Source organism: Triturus cristatus, chromosome 10 (genome assembly GCF_964204655.1).
Source record: "Triturus cristatus chromosome 10, aTriCri1.1, whole genome shotgun sequence".
In the NCBI taxonomy this organism is placed as follows: Eukaryota; Metazoa; Chordata; class Amphibia; order Caudata; family Salamandridae; genus Triturus; species Triturus cristatus.
In genome coordinates this window covers 245413939-245439399 of record NC_140593.1, presented here as the reverse complement: position 1 = coordinate 245439399, position 25461 = coordinate 245413939, and the positions used below count along the sequence as shown (strand labels likewise).

The window sequence follows — 25461 nt, the reverse complement described above, 5'->3', positions numbered from 1 at the left end:
GTGTCACAAACCCTCCTGCTGGAGTTCGAGTACCCTTTCCTGGGTTATACCTCAGGCAGATCATACAAGTCTGCACCACCCTCTTCGCTGTGCTAGCAATCTCTGGATGCTCCCAGACTTGGGTAAGCAATTTCACAATTGCGGAAGTTCCAACATGTGCTAGCCCATGTGCCATCTGAACCATAGGTTGTACAAAAGCCGTGGGTAATTTCCATCTATCCATCTGCTTATTTCTCCAGCAACCCTCATCGTCCAATTCTCCCTCACTAGCCCATTGTTCCCGCTCTTTGTCAGAAGCGATCCTTTGCATTTCTCGCACTTCCTCCTTCGCATCATGCCATCTTTCCACCTGTGACTTTACTACATACATGGCAGTAGTACCGGGCTGCATCGCAGTCTCCCGTGCTACCCGGTCTGCTAACGCATTCCCTTCTCCAACTTTATCAACTACTTTCCTATGGGCGCTACACTTAACGATGGCAATTTTCTTTGGGTATGTCAGTGCAGTTAAAAGATTATGAACTAACTCTCCATACATTATCTGTACTCCATGTGACGTTAAAAACCCTCTCTCCTTCCAGAGTAGGCCGAAGTCATGCGCTACTCCGAAGGCATAGCGGCTATCTGTATAAACATTCACACATAGTCCTGTACTGAGCTCACATGCTCGTGTTAATGCGATCAGTTCCGCTGCTTGAGCTGATTTCTGTGGTATGCGTGCTGTCTCCACTATCGTTTGTAATGTGGTAATTGCATATGCTGCTGAAGTCGTACCATCTGGTAGCTTCAGACATGATCCATCCACCCACAGTTCTCCATCTACATCTGGAAAGGGCGTATCCTGGAGATCAATACGACCCTTTGTTTGTTCCTCAGTCACGAGAATACAATCATGCGCTTTCCGCGCCTCAGGCTGGGTTTCGGGGTATGGCAACAATGTTGCCGGGTTTAACGTTACGCACCTTTTCAACGTAATATGAGGAGCCAAAAGCGTCAACTCATATCCCGTTAAACGGGCGCTGGTCAAATGCTGCGTCTTCGTTTGATTGAGCAGTGCATCGACAGCATGGGGGACTAATACCAACAGCTTATGAGATAACACAATTCCCTCGCTTTGGCGTATTGACACAGCTGTCGCCGCAACCGAGCGAAAACACCCTGGTAATGCTCGGGCGACAGGATCAAGTACAGCCGAAAAATATGCACAAGGGCGCTGCTTATCGCCGTGCATCTGCACTAAAACTGACAATGCACATCCATCTTTCTCATGCACATACAACGAAAAGGGTTTTGCATAATCAGGGGTCCCTAACACTGGTGCTGAACAAAGGGCCTGCCGGAGTTGCTGAAAAGCAGTATCACACTCATCTGACCAAGGGATTGGGATAGGCGTGTCCTTTGTCAAGAGGGCTAACAATGGCTTAGCTATGTGCGAAAACCCCAATATCCACTGTCTACAAAAAGAAACGAGGCCCAAAAATGCACGCACATCCTTCTGTGTGGACGGTCTCGGTGTATCCAAAATTACTTGGATACGATCCGGTGTGAGTGCACGTCCCTCCTTAGACAAAAGGTGACCCAAATAAGTCACCTTTGGTCTACAGAATTGCAATTTCTTCCTAGATACCTTATGATTGTGGGACGCTAAAAAAGAAAGTAAGGATAACGTACTTTTTTCACACAACTCCAGGGTGTCAGCCGCCAGCAAGATGTCATCAACATATTGAATGAGGGCGACCCCCTCGAGCAGAACAAAGGAATCCAATTGTCGTTTCAAAGCCTGACTGTAAATGCTAGGGCTTTCTGTGTAGCCCTGGGGAATCCTACAAAAACGATAAGATCTATTATTTAATGTAAACCCAAAAAGATATCGGCTATCAGGGTGAATGGGAAAGGAAAAGAAGGCATTCTTCAAATCAATCACTGAGAACATGGTCGCCGTAGGCGGGACCAAGGTAAGCAACGTCGTGATATCGGAAACCACTGGGTATTGAGGTATCACGATCTTGTTCACTTCTCTCAAATCAATTATAAACCGATAAACTCTGGCATCCGTATCCTTTTTCAGTATGGGAAGAATCGGACTGTTACAAATGTTGTAGGGGACTTCCTCCACTACCCCTACCGCTATCAAATCCTGCACTATCTGTATAAGAGCCTCCTCCCCCTCCTGAGAAATACGGTACTGTGGGAGGCGTGGTAACACCGCCCCCTCCTGGACGCTAATGTGGACCGGTGGAATCACCATTTGTCCCACATCAGTATCCGAGGTTGCCCACAAAGCACGAGGGAGGGTAGCTAACAGCGCATCCTCTGACATCGCACACATCCGTTCTGATCGGGGGTAATTGTCATTCAATATTACCCGCACACCAGCAGGGGAGCAGCGGATCGTAGCCCTAAAATGCTTTAACATATCAAGACCCATAATGTTGTCCGGTGTGTACGGGGCAAGCAGAAACGGACAGGGTGCAGAAAAAGAATCAACCTTAAACATGAGGGGCTGTGAAAGAGGGCTTCGGGAGAGTGTACCGTCAAACCCTACCGATGTGACCATTAAGCCGGATGGGGGAGCCCCCGGAACCAATTGCTTAGATAGCGCACTACGTGTCGCTCCTGTATCCACTAGGAACTGATCAGTAGAGCCCAAAACTTCAGCCGATACATAAGGGCCCTTCTGATCGACCGGCACCTCAACTGATTCTAACCCCCATCCAACGCATTCCTATGCATGCTGAGAGTCATGGTACCCCGACCGGTCAATCCCTGACGCTTGATACTGATGCTGGCGATCGAAAACATTTGATCTATCTCGGTGCTGCCCAGCAGAGTCAAAACGAGCCTGTTCGTTAGAGTTCCCTCGAAAGTTCGAGAAACCCCCTCTACCTCGCGGGCCACCGTGGGTATGCCCCTGACGCGATGCATGCAACACCGGGCAGTCCCTAGCCCAATGACCCGATTGCTTACAATACGCACATTGGTTCCTATTCAAATCAGATCGGCCCGAGGGAGGACCATAAGATCCTCCCCTACCTCTATTACTACCCCGTCGAGGCGGGCCATAGACTTGTGCCAACATCACCTTTGTTTTCAAATCTTTCGATTTCTTTTCCTCCTGGCCCTTTGCTTCTTGCTCCTGACGCTCATAATACTGGGCGATAGTCAGGAGGGCCGTCGGTGTAGCGGAGGACCAAGAACTTTCACTCGCTTTTAGACGGGCCGCAACTGCCGGCAGCAGATTAGCCACATATTTATCCGCAAAAAGGTGGCGTCCCGTATCGTCAGTAAGCGACTGTCCACTAAAATCATGAAACGTCTCCTCAAAGCGCGTAAAGAAGTCCGCAACTGACTCGTCAACTTTCTGTTTACATGCAGCTAACATATTCCAGTCAATCTTCTTAGGGGGGATAATGGTCTTCAACTTAGCCACAATAGCAGCAGGGAGATCTAAAATATTCTGGGGCGGTTTCTGCGCAGGCTTCCTCTCCCTATCCTCATCCTCCAGTTCAGACCATCGAGCCTTAAAAGTGGCAACATCATCTACCTTTCGCACAGATCGCCACATATCTGGTGGTAGAATAAGCCCAAAGAACAAATCTATATCTGCTAAAGTCATAACGCAAGAATTCAAGGCCCCCTCAACTTCTTCATAGAAGGCCGCTGGATTCTTGCGGGGGTCGGGCAGCGCATTCTTCAATGCCATAACATCAGCCCTATGCCATGGAGTGTAAACCCAATTATACACAAAATATCCCTTAGCATCGGCGGAGGTAATGTCCGAGCTAGTCCCCGCTCCTTTAGGAGGAACATACAAAGGCGCCGCCTCGCGCATTGGCTTAGCATGCACTAGATCGCTCTTATCTGATTGAGAGGTGGATGAGTGGCCTTCTGCAGTACACGAATCCGACTGCGTCTCCTCCCCTGCTCGTGGGCGCGCTTTTCCTTTATGGGCCAGCACCGCGTCCCGCAAGGCGAATAGCCGCCGAGCCGTATCAGGAGCCTTAGAGGGAGAAAAAACACCATCATGCAATGCTTTAGCATCCGATGTCACTTCTTCAGGCTCAAAGACACTAGAATATTTCCGAAAAGCAGCAATCACTTCCTCAGCGAAATGACTCAAAAAATACAATCTCTCTCTATCCTGCCACGACCCCCAAGTATGGAACAATTCATCCACGGACACCTTACCCTTAAGTGCACGGAAGGAAATTTGCCGAAGCTCAGCCATATGCTCAGCCGATAACATGGACCGCGTATCTACCTTACCCGTACCCGGGACAGAATCTTGCGGCCTCGGAGCAGATGCGCCGACATAAGGGGGCGGAGAGCGATCTAGTAAATAAAAATCATCATCAAGATTATTAAGGACAGGATAAAGTGGCTGCCGAACAGCATATTGACCCGAAACTTGCAGCCTACGCTCTTTCTCTTGTCTCTCTGTCTGTTCTCTGTCTTCCCGACGCTTCGCTTCCTGGGCTCGCACATGATCATTCTTCCGTTGTTCTTTATCAAACAGCGCTTTCTCACGCTTCTCTCGCTCACGCACCTCCTTCACCCACAACCGCACACACTCAAACATATCCTGACGAGCACGTCGCTTACACATACACTGTTCCACATACTCAATCTTACGTATATCAAACGATCCATACAAAGGCCATCGCAACTCAGGATCTTTTTTGGTATATTTCCTCCATACTGTGCTGTACATTATGGAAGAAAGACCATGCTTCACATACATATCCCAATTAGGAGTCCCCTCCGGGGGAGCTGGAGCAGATTCCTCGAGGTTCAACCAGTTTCCGAAACAGCAACACCACTTACGGAGTGCGCTGAAAGCAGGCATGCTCAGAAATAATGCAGAATATGCAATATTATAGAAAAAATGGCACTTAATCGTTGCGCCGTTCAAAGTTACACAGCTCCGGAGAAATCTCTCCACATTACCTGCCTATATGTGTTGCAACGCATATATATTCACAAAGACAAATACAAAATATGACTAGTCATCACAAATCAAACTCAAATAGCCAGATCAGGCTTCAAAAACTCGGAGCAAGTACCGTACACCGGTTCTTACCAATCAAGAGTCCAGATTCCAACTGCCAAGCTCCACAATCGCCCAAACGGCTTTCACGGCAAGACCGACAGAAGAGGTCTCAGTCGAGGACCGGCGCCACCCAGACGGTCAGCTCAGAAGGGAAGGAAGAAAAACCTTGGGATGCCAGGGCTAAGACGCCGCTGGCAGTGATCACGTCCCCGGCCAAATTCCTCACCTTCGTCGCGACCAGTCCTTCGAGCATCCGAGTCGCCGATGAGCCCCACGTGACGGGCGCCAATTGATGAATACAGGCCCCAGCTAGGCCCGCAGGACACAAGGGTTCGCTCTCCTGTAATGGAATCTATAAGGAAGTTGGCACGGAAACTGCAAAGTACAAAGACAGCATTTATTAACCCTTAAGGGTGGTCCTACAATCCACGCAACACTCTTCAGTGTTGCATAGAGTAGCACAAAGAACCTTCGTACATGGTCCCCTTTTATACACAGTAGAGGGGCTCATAAGTGGGTGGATACAACATGAGGCCGAAGAACATTACCATTTATGGTCATTTTCGATACTGAATCAATATGTGGGCGGAGCTAACACACTCCTTGAGCCCGCGAAAACGTGGTCAAGCAAGGCTAACTGATAACAGATGTGGTCAAGTCTGGGCATGTGCCAAATGGACAAAGGAGCTATTTATAGACTGTTACTAGGCAGATTACAAGAGCAACTAACACAGAGGTTGGACTCTTCTCGTGGGGAACACGTGGAAGCATGACAATACAAAATGGAGTCCGAACTTCGGTCAACATAACAGAGAAAACACGATCTATAAAAGGGGAATTAATGTCTTTAGTAAATGCTTAATCACATCGTCGTTTCAATTTACAACATTAGAAGTGTTTAGTTATCCAGCACAATATCCTTGGTGGAACAACATCAACTTTTGCATGGCTAAACACTTATAAGGTCCCAAAGGCGAGACCTATTTGCTATGCCAATGCTTGTTTTTTCTCCTGTGTGTATGTAAAGCGCTCTGATACACACGGGTCAAGCTAGCGCTATATAAAACTTGTCAAATAAAACAAAAATAAAAAATTTAAAAATCTACTGAATCAGACAAGCTAAACAGAGCAACAACTGACAATTGGGCAGCACAGAAAGGAGAGGACTAGAAACCACACCATGGAACGCGGGTAGGATGCGACTTAAACATGAGAGGAAAAGCAAAAGGAAACAAGGTCTCACAATAAACTGACCAGAAAAAAGCTGAAAAAGAGAAACTGGACAGCGACACAAGTGCGAGGCAAACGCAGGGGGTAAGGATGAGCTAGGAGAAATCAATCCATTTATTACCAAACACGAACGTGAGGATAGCACACAACTAAACTAATGGTGCAAATAACGGACCAGAACCAAGAAAGAAGCACAGACTGGTCCTGACGAGAGCCACAAGTGACCGACTGCACAGCAAAGATGGGCAAGGATAGTAATTACAAGTAAACGAATAAGGCTGAAGCGCTAAACCGCAGCTCTCCGAAGGGGGCGGATGCAGTGGTTCTGGGCCCGGGCACAATAAAAACAATCTGATTTTAATTCCATCCTGCTTTCAGCTTTGGGACACTTCGCAGTTTGTCGAGGCTGCGTAGGCCCTGCAGCAGTGATCATAACAAGATGTGCGGCCCCCTGGCTGGTGCCTGCCGCACGCCCCTGGCAGCACCTCCAGGAAGCCGAAAAAATGCAAAGTATTCCATTCACCAAATTCAGAAGTGCACATTGCACAATCCCCTATGTGGGCCTGGGAGGGGGGGTACAGTAGTGGCCGATCTCACCTCCTCAAGTAGGGGGAGACTGGGAAGACTGCCGCAGAACCGGGGGGGAGAAGGGGACAGCATGAGTGAAGAGAAAAGATGGTGAAGAGAGAAGAAAGTAGTGAGGAAGTTAGTATGAGACTCGCAGAGATGGGGGGAGGGGCAGTGAGAGAGTGAGCACAGCATGAGGGGCAAGAGGGGAGAACGCTCACAGGTGAGTTACATGAGGTTGAGGGAATAGGAGTCTGGGAAGGAAGAAAGAAGGAAAGGAGACCTTAGAATACAGAAGGAGACATTGGGGGAAGATGAAAGGCGCAGAAGGGGGATAGCATGGGGAAAGAAGGGTCAGGAGGTCTTCAGGGCAATAACGGGAGCGGAAAAGTGGAGCTTGGAGGGGGGCAAAGGGCATGACCTGGTGGAGGAGGGAGAGCAGAAAAGCATAGGGATGTTAGGGGGCAGCCTAGCACGAGAGAAGTTCGTAGAAGCAGAAGAAAGAGTGAGATAGCTTGTGGTAGAGCAAGAGAGGGGCGACCGGGCGAGCCAAATGGGGCATTTCATGAAGGGAGGGTGGAAGAAGTGAGCAACATAAATGGAAAAAAATAGAGCAAATGAGGGCAACAACAAGAGTGAATGGCTTAGGGAGACTAAATACAGAAGACAAGAAAGGGTGACGTGCAAAAGAGTAAAGAAAAGAGATAAAAAAGCATTTGAGAGCAAGAGAGAATAACCGAAGGGTAGAGATGAGGAAACAAGTGAACAACCGTAGCAGGCATGCAAACTCCAGCTGCTGACACTCTGAGCCGAAGCAAAGCAAGCGCGTGCGTCTTGATTGAAAGCAGAAAAACAAGCGTGAGGGAGCGAGCAAGCAAATGCGCTTGTGCTGGCATCCGCCTTGCGGGAGCGAGCAGCGGTGGCGCGAGAGCCATATGTTTTCAATTACCATGCGCTCTGCTGCTCGCTCCCGCAAGGTGGATGCCAGCACAAGCACGAGTGTGGGGAAAAGGAGCAGACCGATGGCTAAATGCCCTCCTAGGTCAGCACATGCGCGCTGCCTAGGCGAGACCTAATGAATTCCATTGACTTTGGTAGTAGATACTGTCATTTATCCAGAAAGTCCAGAACAGCCATGCACTTAACAGTTGCACATCATGAGATGGCAATAAGCATGTGTAGTTGGGACTGTTTGAAATCGCAGCCATGGGGCAGGGTGATTTCACTAATTGGAAGCAAGGCCTTGCTGAACATAGTTAGACCCTGCACTGAAATGCACAAATATCCACATGAACAGTGAATGTTGGGGATTCTTACACGTGAATATCTTCTATTTACTAACTGTGCTTGTCTTCTTTTCCTAGAGATTGGAGTATTCAATGTTACAGATGAAATATGTGTTGACAACTACCTCAGCTTTTAAGTATAGAATTAGCAGTGAATGATAGGCCAAGGGTTCTCTTTTTTTATACAGATGTGACTATCACAACACAGAATATGTGCCGGGTGATCTTGCGTCGTTGATTCTAATTTTTGAGTACAGCACTTTCAGTACCATCTTTCTTTACCTCTTCCATAATTTTCCTGTGCTCCCCTTGACTATCCTGCTCTTGTCATTTCAGGCACTCTCATTTCACATTGTCTTTTTCCTTCTGTCCTTCTGCCTTTTTGTGCGTTTTTTGTCTACTCATTTTATAAAATACCTAGTCTATGCTGACTGTGACCCATATGCTGTGGCAGGAGTGTGTAATGATCATGGCAAGACATATGCACTATATGCGATCACAGTACATCGACGGACAATAGATGGCATGGAAGAAACATGGAAGACATATCGTCGCTACAGTGACTTCCATGACTTTCACATGCGGATCACTGAGCAGGTACTATGTTTTAATGATGATGCTACTGTATGTTATTTATTTTATGTATTCACCCTAGTTAACATGTATATACAGTACAAAACAATGTGGTAGGAAAAGTTTAATGAGTTTAAGTTGCTTATAACATGCATGTATCACACACAAGCAGTTTTATAAAATGAAATATTCCACTTATTCGCCACAGAAACAAAAGAAAAACTAGAAGGTTGTAAGTTAACTGTCAGTGGAAAAAAAATCTCCTGGAATTCTTTCAGGTTGAACATTATTTAAGTGCATTAGCATGACTTTGTACTATTCATGTAGCAGGGTAAAAGATTAAGTGTAATGTTATGTTAACAAACTCTTATAAAGCTGTTGGTCACCTTCAAGGATTTTATGCCATTCTAATTTGGCTACTCAAAAACATGTTTATTGCTTAAATATCTTTCTGAAGCCATTGTGGTTGGTGAAACATTAGAAAAAAGACTCCTTCAAATCCTCTAAGGCCCTACCCTCCTTCCTGACTGTAGGAACTGTTCAGTATTTTCTATTCATTTTCGAAGTGTATAAAACAAGAGAAAGCTTCACATGCACTAGGAGGAATACAGGTATGGAGGGAGGTACATAGTGCATTTTACAAAGAAATAATCAGTGTATGTTTTGTGAGGTTTTAGGCTGGAGATTAGGCAGCATCAAGGAAGCTTTGGTATCTTATCCAGTAGATCTAAACAGCTATACTGGGAGGTGTAATGGTGGCTCCACCGCTATGGCGGAGGAGCTTTGCCCCACTGCAGTGAAAAAGGGAAAAATAAAATGATAATAACTAGGTCATCATTTTATTTTTCGTTGCTGCTGGGCAGGATTAGGGTGGGCCGGACTGATGGCTCAGGGAGGAGGAGTGGACTGTGCACACGACTGCTTGGCCAGCCGTCTTGGCCCGGCCAAACGGTCATGCACAATTTGCATATTCCTGGCTGTAATGGACCATATAGTAGGGAATATGCACAGACTACCTAACCCCATCTGAGCGCTGATCCACTGCTCTCAGACCAATCACTACGCTGCATTGTGATTGGCTATGCGGAGCCTGGATGCTTCCTGGTTCTGGGACTGCGTAGGAGAGATGCGGCGGCCCTCAGGAGGTAAGTGTTTTTTTAATATATATATATTTTTTAAACCCAGTCCGCCTCACCACCCCCGTTCCCAACCAGCTGCCACTGGGGAGGTGGTTTATAGAAACTGCAGGAGTATACTGGTTTGTTAATTTTCTCAAGAGAAAAAAGTTATAGGAAAAAAGGTGTGTGAGACACAAGAGATTGTAATGGAAACTCCACCCACCAGATTCATCAACCTAACCCTACCAGTCCTCCTGCATGATCCAGACAATTTTTGACAATTCCCTGTAACAGACGACAGCGGTTGCAGTGCCAGTCTTCTCTAACTCTCATTATGCCATTGCAGGAAGCAAATTATTTGAGTGGGATCTATAAAGCTGCCATATCAACACTGGTGATGTCAGTTCCTTCCTTATGGTGGGAACTGTCGCTCATCCAGTCCTATTCTTTTTGTTTTTGCCCTTTTCTTCAATTTCGAACAGATCTGGTTGCTCCTAAAACAGTCAGCCACCGAGACTTGATCAAGCTTGCACAGGAATTCACTAGAAGACGAAGGGCCTTATTTAGAGCTTGGTAGACTGGATACGCCATCAAAAACATGGCAGGTGTCCTTTTCACCATATTACAAATGATTCTAGCTTATGGTTTATGGTGCTTGTAATACAGTGGGTACAATATCCGTTACAATTTGAGTGGATGTCTCGAAAGCCTAGCTCTAAACAAGGCCTAACTTGTTTATGGCTGTACTTAAGTAGGTCTGGACTTCAAAATTACAGTTAAATCCCTTTCACCTCATAGGAGCCATGCTGCAAGGTCAATGCAATAGAAATGACACAAATTTCCTCCTCTTCATGCCAAATGATTCAAAGATACTAAAATAGAGGGTCAGAGTGGAGCTTTCTGTCCTTCCAGCCAATTAGTATCTTAGAGAAATATAGGTGACTTTTCCTCCTTCTGTTGCATCCCTTGATCAGAGAGGTATGTTGGTCACTTTTACCAGAAAGGCTAGACCTTCTAGTATACCCCCTAAAATGCTACTACATGTGCAGTTTCTTTGGCTCTGACAGCATCCATAAGGATACTAGTGACATCAGCCCTAGGCTGTCTGAACCTCAACCTCCTGTATCTGCGCCATTCTTGGCTCCCTGCTCAGTACTACTCACTTAACATTCTGTCATTCTCAAGAAGTTAGCCTTTGTATCTTTAGCACCTACAGTGCCATGTCCAGAATCTGTTGTTCCATTAGTTATTACTTTGATTTCAGTAACAGACTCAACCCTTGTCGTACTGCGTAAAAGAAGGTGACCAACTATGTTAATGAAAGACACACAATTGGTGGGCAGAATGCAGAACAAATCAAAACATTCACCCCAGTTAAGAGATCTGGGTTAAATCCATCATTCTTTTGCTAACCATGCCACCCCAGTTTAGACCTGGCCATATGCAAATCAGTCTTGACCCTGTGCCTCATGGGAATAGTCCAGCCCGAACTGCCAAGTCAGGTCCTCTCTGGACCGGAAACAAGCATTCTAGGACTGGTTTCGGGGTTTCACCCCCTCTTCAGCCAGGATAGCTTGATTCCAGTAGTACAGTGAGCCCAGGATCCGCGTCTGGGCATACCTGGCGCACTTAGGGCGAGAAAGCAAAAGAGACACAATTGATGGACTGAATGCAGAACAAATCAAAACATTCACCCCCAGTCAAGAGATCTGGGTCAAATCCATCATTCTTTTGCTCACCATGCCACCCCAGTTTAGTCCTGTGCTCTCCATGCCGCTGGAGTCAAGCTATCCTGGCTGATGAGGGCTGAAAGTCCGAAACCGGTCCTAGGATGCTTGTTTCCAGTCCAGGGAGGACCTGGCCAGGCAGTTCGGGCTGGACTGTTCCCATTGGGCGCAGGATCAAGACTGATTTGCATATGGCTGGGTCCAAACTGGAATGGCATGGTGAGCAAAAAAACTATGGATTTAGGCCCAGATCTCTGTACTGGGGTGAATGTATGACATTGTTCTGCATTCTCTCCATCAATTGTTGTTTTTGCAACTATGTTAATGAGGTGCAGATGCCTTCCTAGAAACGTATTACACTTGAGGTCTTTAATAGTTTCATGGACCTCTTTCTTTCAGACTCGGATGCCTTGGAATATCTACATTCTTTGTGGGATGAGAATAGTGGGAGTGAGGCGGACAATTTATCCCTGTCTGAACACTGTAATTTGGGGCTAATTCTGGCTATCCAAAATCTTCCAGTTTGTTAGGCAAAACAGAGCCAAAGGTCATGCCTTAAGAAAACCCTTTGCAGTTCAAACCTTTGATCGGCAATACAGAACAACAAATTAAGATAAAGGAAAAGGGTGCTTTCAAGATACCTTTATACCTATCGCCTTTCAGATGGTAAACTAATTCGTAAGAAGACAGATTAAAAATGGTGGCCTTTTAGCAGATTAATAGGAAAATTCCTCCATTTCTGACAGAGATTTCGAACTGCAGAGGCCTCACCTTAGAATATTCCCCGGCATCAGATTAGATCTGGAAACTCTTGAACAGCACCTCTGTGTACCAGTACATGGTGTAGATGACTCCCTCTCAGTGTTGTCTGCGCCGGAAGTGACGTGTGTTGTGCCCATATATAATGTCACTTATGATCGCTTCCTCTTATCTCTCTTGCAGTATTGTTCCCACTCATTCCGAAGGTCTCAATGAAACCAGAGTAGAGCTGCCTCCAGTTCCACTGGATTCAATAGAGATAGTGAGTCATGTGTGTGATTGAGAGTATGAATGTCAAGGATTGCATGAAAGGGTTAGGAAATGTAGGTTGTTCCATGGGGCTTCCGTTCGCCTAAGAGTGTCCATACTTGACATATTGTGGCCCCTCTTGGTGAATCTCTGGCTCTCCCTTGCAATAGTGACATACACCGGATATATTGTTGGAATTGACAGTTATCCAGTATTGGGGTATCTTTCATAAATTCACAAGCCTGAATCATTCCCTGTCGTCGAGATGGGAGTCCCACGATAAAATATTCAAGCAATGCTTTAAAAGTTTCATAGTCTATAATGGCCTTAAACCAAGCCAATAGTAGCCTATCTATGTCTTTTTTTTTAAAAAGACCCAATATTGGAACCCAGCCAATCAGCTGCCAGCACCCTCTAGCACACTCTCAGCAGAGGCAGATTCTCTCAGATATTCACCACACTTCGTGTGGAAGGGAGTCTCCCTGAGTGCTACTGTTTTTCTTGAACTTTTACAAATCTTGGCATCATGTCTGACAAGAAAGGCCTTTTCCGCCCATGTAGGACCTGTGGTAAGAAAGGAGTCCACGTGAATGATCCACATAAGGAGTGTATTTACTGCCTTTACCCAAGGCATGAGGTGATGGAATGCAAATTTTGTCGCACCTTATCGTCTAAACCCTTAGGACAGAAAGGGAAGGTTGTTGCTGTGGCTTCAGACCACTTAACACCAGATGCATTGTTCAGATGAGAGTGAGAGATCCACCACATCTCATAAGAGGGCCAGATTTAAAGACAATCCGGTGAAGGAAACATCATAAGCCTTCCCAGGATACCAAGATTTCAAAGAAAGACAAAGGAGCTAAACATTCCTCGGAACCGGCGTCATCTGTGCCTTCTAAGCCATCTAGAAATGAAGGAGATCATCTAAGAGCCTCCTTTTCAGTTCTTGTGGGGCGGGAATCTCTTACAAAAATCATCATTGATGATGTACCCTCACTCGACGACAATGAGTGTTAAATCGTGGACTCTGTCTTCTACGGCAACAGTGATGACAGCGGCAATCCAGACTCCGATACCGTCTACGAGAGCATCGATGACGAGAACTCCATCATCAAAGACTGTCGACGATCCCCTATCGACTAAGATACCGTCGAAGACGGACTCGTCGACGATTGTCCCGTCGACGACGACTACACTTCTGGTGACGACGACACTGTGGATTGTACCGAGGACAACACTGTCGACTATAGAGTGAGGACTACCATGACAAATCGCAATACTTTCAGCAGGGGGATATGGCTCCACATGATTACCATTCATTTGATTTTCAGCCAGAGACGCTCCCCAGGGACATGGCCCATCTGCCATTGTCACTGATACTGGATCTGCAAGCTATGCTGGCGGATTACCGGCAGCCGTTCCTGCCGCAACAGGATCAGCCAGACAGGCGGGTACCTCAATCAGATCCTCCAGGTACACAGCTGCCAAACACACCTGTGAAAGTTCCTGACCCTGGAGCACCGGATGCCTCCTCTTCGGATGAGGAAAGAGAAAGAAGGTGAGCTGCCGGATCCAATCTCTGCTCCTGATCCGTGGTACGATTAGGTCATTCCAACTCCCTCCACAGCTCCCATCAGATTCTCCTCTGGAGGATATTGAAGGATTTCATAATTTAATGCAGAGGGCAGCTAACAGGTTTCATCTGCCTATTGTGGTCAAGCAGACCAATTGTTTTTTATATGATTTTAAGGAGGACACAAGGAAATCGCTATTCCCCATACCAAATATATATTGGTATTATCATATATGGCAGGAAGGCATTAAGATTATGAAGACTCCAGCATCCATACCACCGTTGCCACCCCGTATTGAGAAGAAATATGGCACATTTAATGAACCGGACACCTGATGACAAGATGCAAGGAATATACTTTTGAAAGGGGAGCGTGCAGCTTCGGAAACAATTCACTGCGCCCTTGATGTGGCCAATACTGGCTTTAGACAACTGGCTGGAGCTGCCTTGCTCAGAAGACAAGGATGGCTGAAGGCAACCACCTTTAGACCTGAGGTGCAGACTAAAGTCTTGGATATGGCTTTCGATGGTGATTCCCTATTAGGAAAGTACATTGAGGCATTATTGGTGATTAAGACTGACACTGACACCACCAAGTGAAGTTGTTGGTCACATTGCAATACAGAAAGGTTCCTTTCAGAGGGACTAGAGAATGAGGCTTTGCCCCTTACAAGGAAGGTTACCAGGGGGCTCAACACTATCAGCCATACCAATCACAATACCAGCAGTCCTACAATCCTCCATCTTATCGTCAGTTGTCTACAGCTGGTTTCTCTTGCCAGTGAGGCCACAAACGGATGCCTCAACAAGGTTGTGACTCAAATAGGAAGCAATCATCATGCCTGGGTACCCAGCTTCCCTCCCTTCCCAACCTGTGGGTGCGAAGATGTCCAGTGACCTCCACCATTGGCGCAAAATAACTACAGATCTCTGGTCACACTCTAGAATTCACTCAGCGCCCACTGACTACTGCAAAGACGCTTCAATCATGCTTGCCAAAGGAGCAATAGAGTAAGTCCCGATGTCGCAAAAAAAGAAAAGGTTTTTATTCTTGTTTTTTCCTAATAAAAAAGAAATTAGGGGAATGGAGACAAATATTGAATCTGAGGAAATTCAAAAAGTTTCTCAAGAAACAAACGTTCAGGATGCTAACATTTTCCGAGGTCCTAAGCTGTTTAAACAAAGAAGAGTTCATGACCTCGCTCGACATGGAAGACATATTTTCATATCACCATCCCTCCGAAACATCGGAAATTCTTAAGATTCATGGTGGCTTGTACCCACTACCAATACAAGGTATTTCTTTTGGTCTCAAATCGGCACCAAGAATCTTTAACAAGTGCCTAGCGCCCATAGCGGCAGCCCTGTGTTCTCAAGGGCTCCAAGTTTTCCCTTATCTCGACGACTGACTGGTCAAAGCACCAACACAAAAGGCCAGTCAAGCTACAAACACCTCCCTTCAATTGTTCAGAAATTTGGTACTCCCTGTAAACAAAGAGAAGTCTTCATTCCATCCAAGTCAAGTCATATACTTCCTTGGAGCATCCATCGACACCTACAATGCAAAGCCTTCCTATCACACGAAAGGCAGATTCAATTGCAAAGAGTTAATGAACAGCATATCAAGAAAAATGTCAGTTTCTGTGCGAACGTACAAGGCGCTCCAAGGGATGTGCTTTTCAGCAATAGATCTGGTGCCACTAGCCAGACTGAGAATGAGGCCTCTTCTGGAAGAGCTACACATGCAATGGCAACAAGCCTAGCGATCCTTTGTGGAAGTAATACAGATCACAACACGAATGGTAGATGCACTGCAATGATGGTTTCACGCGCCAAATCTCGTAAGGGGCCTTACTTTTCTCTGCACTATCATAGTCCTTCATACTGACAACCGACGCCTCCATGGATGGCTGGGGAGGCCATCTGCAAGAGTTACAGATTCAGGGAAAATGCTTCTCTGTGCAGAAACATCAGTCCATCAACAGGCTAGAGCTCAAAGCCATTTTCCCTTTCTCTCCAGGCTTTCCTATCAAGGATAGCAGGCACCTCCATACTGGTTCAGATGGACAAGCCGACCAGCATGTACTACGTCAATAAACCAGGGGGAACCAAATTCATCACCCTATCTCAAGAAGCGCAGGAGCTATGGGATTGGATGACGCAGCATGGAATCTCATTTCAGGCCGAGCATGTCGGAGATCTGCACAATACTTGAGCAGAAAGCAGCCCAGTTGTCACAATTGGGGGCTGGAGCAGTCCCAGCTCGACGAGGTGTTTCGAATGTGGGGAAAACCAGTGTTGGACCTCTTCGCAAGGACGGAGAATGCCAAATGCCGGTATTATGCCAGCAGATTCCCCTCTACCAGGGTTGAGGGGTAATGCCCTTTAAATGCGATGGTCTGTGATATATTCTTAGGATTTTCCCCCATCCTGTTAATTCCCAGGGTATTAACCAAGATGAAGACGGAAGGCTGTTGTTTGATCCTGATAGCGCCACGATGGCCCAGGCAGTACTGCTTCCCGGAGATTCTCTTGCTGTCGGAGTCAAGGCCTGTACCCCTGCAACCATCTCCATCTCTGCTGACAAGTGAGAAGGGCCAAGTGTACCATCCAGACCTGCAGTTTTCTTCATTTGCACTCATGGCTCCTGAGTTCCTAGAATTCAGGGACTTGGATATGTCGCTGGAGTGTAGGGAAAATATTGCAAAATCCAGAGCGGACAGCATTAACAAGACATACCGCCTAAAATGGAAGCAATTCTGTTTCTGGACCCCAACAAAATAACTTGCACCCACTTCAAGCACCTCCCGAACAGATTTTGCCCTATCTCCTTTCTTTGACAAAGTCAGGACTCACTTTATCTTCGGTGAAGGTTCACCTGGCTGCGATTTCCCGTTATAGGAGAGCTACTCAAGTTCCCACTCCCTGTGCTTCTAGTCTTATAAAGCAGTTCACGAGGGGCCTTTTCCGCGCCGTCCCTCCTGTGCATGCACCCCCTCTAGAATGGAAGCTCAACATGTTTCTCACCTGGAAGGTAGCCCTCCTACTGGCTCTCACATCTGCGAGGAGGGTAGGTGAGATCCAAGTTTTTACGGTCATGGATCCTTTTCTGCATTTCACTGATAACTATGTAGCTCTGAGAACGAACTCGACTTTTATCCCGTAAATCCCGATGCAGTTCCATCTCAACGAACCAGTAATATACTTCAATCCTTTTTCCAAACCCATTTACTCCAGCGGAAGGGGCGTTACACACATTGGATGTTAAAAGTTGTTTATAATTCTACCTGCATAAAACAAAAGAAATAAGAAAGACTGATCAGCTGGTGGTGGCCTACGGAGAAGGCAGAGAAAGAACAGCAGTAACTAAAGCCACTGTTGCCAGATGGGTCTCTTCTGTGATACAATTCTGCCATGACAAAGCTAACAAGCCTTTAACCAGAAGTACCAAAGCGCACTCTACCAGGGCCGTTTCTACATAGGCAGCTCTATTCGCTGGAGTAACACTAGAAAAGATTTGCTGTGCTGCGACATAGGAAAGTGTCCACACCTTTACGCAGTATTACTGTCTCTTATCTACGCAACGTGAGGATACAGCTGTGGGCCAAGCGGTACTGCGTCATCTCTTCAATTGAGGTGGGCCTCTTTGCTTGATAAGAGGAATTTTACGTCTTACTTAACATGCATAACTTTGCTTCCTATCTGCCGCTAATGTTAGTTTTTTTTAACACTGGAAGTTCAACAGTGTTTTAATTATTCTATTATTTTATTCTGCTAAACACTTTATTGGATACATCTTAAATATTATAAGTATGTTCAGGTTTTATGTTTTGTTTCTAGGCATCTTTTTAAAGCTGTCGAAAATTTGAAAGAGTAAATCCGTATTTACAAATGTCATTGTTATTTTTCAGTAACCTGGAGTGTTATGATTTACATGTCTCCCTCCTTCCTGTAACAACAGTACGATTCTGGGAACTGCTTGCTATTCGGATTCATGCGTATGAATTTGTGAAAGATACTCCAATACTAGATAAGAAAATAAGTTACTTATCTGTAACTGCGGTTTTCCAGAATTGGCATCTTTCATAGATTTACATGCAACCCACCCTCCTCCCCGTAGAGGTAGTTCTCTTTAATTTTTGAGATTCTTACTTCCCACTTTTACTTAAAAAAATCTGAGAGAATCTGCCTCTGCTGAGAGTGTGCTAGAGGGTACTGGCAGCTGATTGGCTGGGTTCCAACATTTGTTCCTTTTTGAAAAAGGACTTAGATAGGCTACTATTGACTTGGTTTAAGGCCATTATAGCCTTTGAAACTTTGAAAGCACTGCTTTAATATTTTACTGTGGGACTCGCATCGCAACGACGGGGAATGATTCCGGCATGTGAATCTATGAAAGATACCAATAGTTGATAACCAGTTACAGGTAAGTAACTCTTTTTTCTTATGCCTTGTAGAGTAATCTACCTTTGACAAAATGTAACCATTAATGGCCATATTCTGGCTATTCCTGGCATAATGGTGACCCATTCATGGCATATGTAGGTCATATATGACAACATTCGGGATACCCCTATTATAATAAAGGCCTATTGTGGAACATATTTTGGCATTCCAGTCCATACATTCTGGCAATCCCTGACATAATGTCGTCTATCCATAACATACTGTTGGTTCGATTGACAAAACTATAGCTGTCCATTGCATAAACAGTAATGACCACCCTTGATTTATTGTTGCACTTGGAAAATAATTTTATAAAAAATAGACCACGAGGCATTGCACAACCAGATTTTTCAAACTTCACGTAAAATATAAAGCACTTTATTCAGCATTTAGGTAAACATTGCAGCTGCAATTCCCGATTTTATGATATTTTTCAAAGTTCTCTTGGTATGGTGGAGTCTCAAAACCCTTGAAACGATTAGAAGGGTTAGATCATTTATATAACTTATTTTCATCTGATTTGTCATTACTCGTGCTATCAGGTCATTATACATCACTTTCGTTTTGCTGTTATGGTGATACTGTACGAACATATTGGCATATAGTAGAAACTTGGTTTAAATACAAAAGTAAGATATATATATATATAGGGCTAACTGAGACTTGGAATTTGTTATAAATAAATCATTTAGGCAGGGGTTATTACTATTTTGGTAGACAAATACGGGGAGGTGTTTTATCTGGATGAGGGCGACATTTCACTCTTACAGGGTTGTGGGGGTTCAGGGAATGAAGACGGAAGAAGATGGGGCATTCTACCTCACTTTTATATCCTTCCTATTGGCGTGTATGTAAGCAGTTATGGTGGAAGATCATAGTTTCCACAGTTAAATATTTCTAGCGCTCTTTCCCAACTTGCCTGTGCTTTGTCTTGTCCCAATGTTTTGCCAATGACTGTAAATTATTTCTTTCAAGATTTATCTAATTAGCGTTGATAGAGACACAATGGCTCACGGGATTCATGAAGCAAACCTTTACTGCCGTAGGAGTAAGAAAATGTTGCCAATCCATACAGACACAGTGGTGAGGGTGTGGCTGGAAGGCAATAGATTTTTGGGATGACATGACAAACCTACTGCCTTGACCCCGTTGTGGAACAGCGACTCACTCTGAGAGGTTAGCACCCTGGAGGGGTTCACTAACTGGGTGACAAATTGGTAAAGAACACTTAGTGGACGTGTGGAGGGGTCATTTCTTTGTCCACTTTGAGATTCTACGACATGAATTAGAGATGTCAGAGACTGAATAGTACCGCTATCTCTGCCTGGGACATGCACTGCGGTGGCATATTGTAGAGGGTGAGCAGTTACCAGGGGACTCTCCTCTGGAGGACCGTTTACCTATAGATCCTGTACCTGCCAAAGGGATCTCCCATAATCTATAAGAAATTAATTAGCAATTCCCCTGACTTGCTAGTCCCCCTATGAAGAGACTGGATGGAAGATCTGGGGCACATGGATGACGAGGACTGGCTGGATGCTCTCCAGAGCCCGTTGGATCCAGGTTTGGATTGGTCCAGCTCAAGATCCTCCAAAGAGTATACTACCCGAGGACTCTCCTGCATTAGATAGGTAGGGCTGGGACACTGATCTACCTTAGGGTATGCGGTCAGCAGTCCACCTTTTTTCACATAATATGGGCCTGCTAGGCGATACAAAAGGTTTGGCGTAGGGTTATCTGCAGACCAGTGCCCCTTGAAGCGAAGTGGCTCCTATTGGCGATACAGGGAGAGGAAAACTGGCCTAAATATCATAAACTATGGCTAAAGATGGCAGCTGGGGTGGCTAAGTGCAGCATTGCAAGACAATTGGGTTCAGCCGTCTCCCCGAGCATTAATGACTGGGTCTCTGGCATGGATTGGTGCCAGAGGACGGAGAAGTTTATATACTGAGGCTGCCACAAAAAGTAGGGAAAAGCGTATGGGGCCTGGACAGAGTTCAGGGGTACTGTTGGTGGGCTCTGCTCATTCAGACGGAGCCAGACAATGCATTTTGAAGGAATGCCTTGCCTGCTGTTTCTGTGAGAGTTATTTGGCCATAAAAGCGCTGCCTACCATTAACATGTGCTGAAACTTTGTATAGGCCTCTGATGATGGCCTCTACTTTGATAAGTCATTGTGTCTAATCTTCAGTATGTCATGTATGATGAGCATTGATCAATAAAAAAAACTTTAAAAACAAGCATTTGCAATGCAATAGGTCTCGCATTTACGCGAGTTTAAGTTATTCGCATTGTAAATGACGATGCCTTTTATTTATGTTTGAAAAACGAAAACACAAATAAAAGGCATTGTTATTTGCAATGTGAATAGCTCAAACTCGAGTAAATGCGAGACCTATTGCATTGTAAATGCTTGTTCAACTGGATTTCAGTCTCGAAACAATACATACCTTGAGGATTCAGTATTTGTAAGGAACACCTTCAAAATGCCCCTTCCAAATACCAATTCCTTAATGTTTTTTCAACTCATTTAATGATTCATAAAACATATTCCGAATTATTAACTGATTTACTACATTAAAAAAAGTATTTTAGTGTCACAGACTCTCTGATTTAGGATTCGCGACTATTGTATTTATATACACCTTTCCAATACCGTTGGGTCATGTTTGCGTAGTATAAAACTGAAAAAGATAAACTTGGTACATGAGGGCCATATTGTGTACCTGAATTGCTGTACAAGACTCCATGAGCCAAAGCAGTAAAGACAGAGAATGATGGATAACAGTATAGTCTTGAAACTAGTGGAAATATTGTCTGAAGGAACTTTATAGGTAATGGCATATAGGTTGGACTTGCTAGATAGGAGGGACCGTGTGGGGGTTATCTAATTACAGAACTCATAGCATCGAGTAATGCTTTGCACGTTAGTAATAGTTAACAAGTCAGGAATGTCAACCGTGTCTGAAAATTGAGCAACCGCGGTGACGGGGGCAGCGACCGTCCTCATCAGTGTAAAAGCGCACGGGCAGGACAAGAGGCCCGCTTCAATAACGTGCGGTTTACCACAATGGCGCCTTTGATTTACTAAGCTCTTAAGAGAATCCGTCTTCTTTTCATCCCTCGCTACTTTGTTAGATAATGGTTTTATTAGGGAGCCGCATCCATAATTTATTAAATTTTCAATTGAAATTCCGCGCATCTCCTGGCTCTGTCCTAAACTGGGAGACCAGCGCTGCCTAATTGCCTGTGTTTACGAATCGCTCCACTCCGGGGAGTCCGAGGCCGCCTTTGAAGGCTCAGATGTGAGCGCGATGCGCAGATAATGGCCGGGTCTCACCCGGAGCCGGTGAGGACATGTTGACAGGATCATTTGTAACTAGGAGGGAAGACAACATTTGCTTTTTCGTACTGCGTAAAATCTTTTCTTTTGGAAATAGTCAAAATATGCCGACTTGCTAATGATGTGTATGTAGGGTCTATGATTTCAGGGCGATGGAAATACTTTACGATTCCGATCCGGGATGATCATCGGAGATGTGTTTACATCACGCGCCCTGAAAATAGTGATTTTTGCAGCAGGAATTGCAAAAGGGAGGGGCTCAATAGCACCGCCAGAGATTCCCTTTTGTTTAATGATGACATGTTTAAGATACAAACCAAATCAGTTTCCTTATAATTAAAGCCTTGTGGGGTAAAAGGGTTCAAAACAGGTGAACTTTGGCTTTGAAATGACGGCAGTTAGTGTTGCAACAAGTGAGAAACAAGACAAGCCCGGCGTAGCGTGGCGCGCGCGCTTGGGGGCGGGGGAGCGCATTCCAGGCGGGGGAGGGAACCCTTTGAAGTGCTCCCAAAAAAGCGGAGTACATGGCGGCACCAAGCGCGTGATTGTGCGCGTGCTAGCAATGCAATCCGCTTTTTGGGAGCACTTTGAAATGCCCTTTTACAATAGTCTCGCTTTGCGATCGCTTACGCGATAGCAAGGCGAGACCTAAAATGTTTAGCTAATTACTTCTGATGGATACTACTAGCCACAGATTTCTCATCTTGTGAATATCCTCAGAAGCCAGACTGGATCAAAGAAACTCAAAAAGAGCATTGCTCCTGCGCACCAGTAGGTGGTGTCATGTGGCGCCACGCCAACTCCAGAAGTGGCGAAGGGAGCCGTACATAAACACCACCTATACACACGGATGTCAGTTCTTTTCTTTCTGCACATTCAAACATGGACCTAGAGCTCAACTTAATTTATTCATCATTTGAATCAATTGTTTACTCAGCAGTTGTTTTACCTCAAGATGTATTTATTTTTTTATTTTTTTTAGTCAACAAATCTACCAGTGTGCAAGGGAACATAACACCCCCTAAAACTACAGGGTTTAAACCTTGCAGACCCGGTCTCAAATAGAGGTCTATGATGGATTTCCCACAAGGTTTGCTGCTGCTGTTTGGGTTTGGCGCACAACTCCAAGGTCTATGAAGACTGTGCTCAAATAAACACAAAGGCCTCGTGAGAATGCAAGGCTAAGCTCTGCAAAGTTAAACACCGCAGGAATACACACAGGTCCTGCTCCCGGTCAATGCCAAGGGTGCGGACCTGCTCCCGAAGTTGTTCCAGCAACAGATCTTCATCGTGGTCGTAGTCTACAAGCAAGTAGCAGAAAAAGCATAAGCAGTCCAAGCAGGATTCTGCCCGTTCCCGCTACTCTCGCTCACCAGAGAAGGTGCAATGGCATCACCATGCCTCTCTTGTCTTGCTCCTGTTCCACCAAAGAGCTGATTCCAACACTTGTTCCAGTGCACCCTGGCTTTCCGTGTTGGGTGGCGGAGCAGCAGCAGATTGCAGCCTTTAGGGAGGCCATGCTGCTTCAGGCCCCAAGGAACTCGAGGGACCTCGATTCGGGTTACCACTGATTAATTTATCCTTGGTATCGTCTGAATCCCTTGGATCAGTCACAATTCATCACTGACTATGGTACAGACTTCCACCCCAGTCCCTCCTTTGGCGTCAGTGTCGCTGCCATCAGAGGAGACTCCGGTACTGATTCGGATGTTTGCCCTCAAACCGGAGTTGGCCCGATGCCGACCTAGGTCACGCTTCAAATGTGCTACAGCTCACCCGGTTCCTATTTAGCCAAAGTCTGTGCCTATGGTACAACTGCCACAGTCACCCTAAGAGGCTCCACTTTCTTTTTGGCTCTGACCACAGGTTGCACCCACTCAAATGACAACAGTGGGGATGATGTAATCCCAAACTACGATGATGACAGCCTTTATATGGGCTTACAGGAGGCCACAGAGTTTGATAGGTCTCCTGGTGTAGGGTTGAATTCGCCTGTTAATCCCACAAAGGAAGAGTGTGCTTTATTTTCTGTGATAATTAGACAAGTACATGGGATCCTGTACCTGCAATTGCCTTCAGTTGAAGTCAAGACATAAGTTCTTACTGAGGTTTACGACGTCGGCCAGTGTCATCTGAGCCCTTGTTTCCGTTCAATGACACCCTTATGGATACCTTAACTGGCACTTGGTCGAAACCCCGCTAGAGGCTAAAAGTGAATTGGTAGGGTGCAATAAGCCAGCTACTGTTCGCCCTGCTTTTCTTAGACCTCATCCTACTGCAGAGAGTCTGGTGGTCCTGGCTTCCACTAGCAAGGTGAACCCCAAATCTTTCCCTACTGACATCCGTCACACTTTGTTTTACTCTCCAAAGATTTCAGACCTTCTTGACCATTTACAGGAGCAAAGGGTTTTAGATATTCTTGACATTATAAAGGAATTTGGCCTTCTGCACCGTTCCTCCATATTGTCACGGAACTCCTCAGCGACTTCCAGTATCCTTACAATGTATCGTAGGTAGTACTTTATCCCATAATGTTGCAGGGATTCTGCACATATACAGAACAATGCGCAGGAAACCAGGACCTCGGTGTATAGTGGTGTACCAACTACCCACCTTAGTGCTCAAAATCCCAGTCCGACTAGCTATAGTGTCTCATTCGTTCTCCTGACTATAGCGAAGCTACCAATGATTAGACAACCCAGAACATGTAGCTCCGACTCTCCGGAATCGCGGGAGCAAGTACACTCTTTCACTCACTCATACATGTCCACAACATGAGCAATCAGAGACACGGTATAGTTCAACATGTTTATTTTAACGAACGTGCTCTAAAAAAGCAGTACACGTGCCAGTACTATCAGCATAATGCATAAACACAATATAGTCAGCATTGTTACAATTCCATAGAAAATAAACGGGGATATCATTTTATTAAGCTAGTGGAAAATGGCCTACTGTGCCTTGCCACCCTCCCCGTGCTAGGAACTAGTTTATTATAAAAATAGAAAACCTCTGGGGTTTGTCTGGGGGACCCCATACATCAGTCTAGCTGAAAAGGTTTACATCTCAGGACAAGCACAGCTCTTCTCTCTGGAAAGGTTTACACCAAGTGTCTCTAACATGCATGCGTGCAATATTAAAAGCACTCGATTTTCAGCAGTTCAGCTGTGTTTCATGTTGTGTCTAGGTGCGGGGGACTGACCAGAGCAGAATAACAAGGTAGATTATTTTTCGTCCTTGTACATCATGTGCAGATGAAAGCCACAGAGAACAGCAAGGAACATGAAAAGCAGACGGTTCTCATGTGAACAGGCACAAGCAGAGTTATGTGAAAATAAAGTCATGTAGTAACGTGCGCAACAGCAGCAGCATGGCCATCAAGCTTGTGCTAAGTTAGCAATGTCGACAATAAATCCACCAACCTCACTACACCCTCCCCTGATAAGTCTATTGGATCTAGACAAAGGACGAACACAGAGTTCAAGAAGCGAGAGCAGAGTTCGAGAGCGTCTATCATTTGTTGAATTGTAAAAAAAAAAA

General features: G+C 45.4%; 1 protein-coding gene across 14 annotated transcripts in view; it reads left to right on the top strand.

Annotated features, from left to right (window-relative positions):
* SNX13 (sorting nexin 13) overlaps nt 1–25461 on the top strand; it is a 558687-nt gene that overhangs the window by 359228 nt on the left and 173998 nt on the right. For 7 of the 14 annotated variants that reach the window (XM_085630906.1, XM_085630907.1, XM_085630909.1 and 4 more), the window contains one exon: nt 8588–8730. In XM_085630906.1, the coding sequence (XP_085487032.1) occupies nt 8588–8730 (143 nt within the window). Of the gene's footprint in view, nt 1–8554; nt 8731–25461 lie in introns of all 14 variants that reach the window. The other 7 variants (XM_085630899.1, XM_085630900.1, XM_085630905.1 and 4 more) reach the window with 1 other exon arrangement.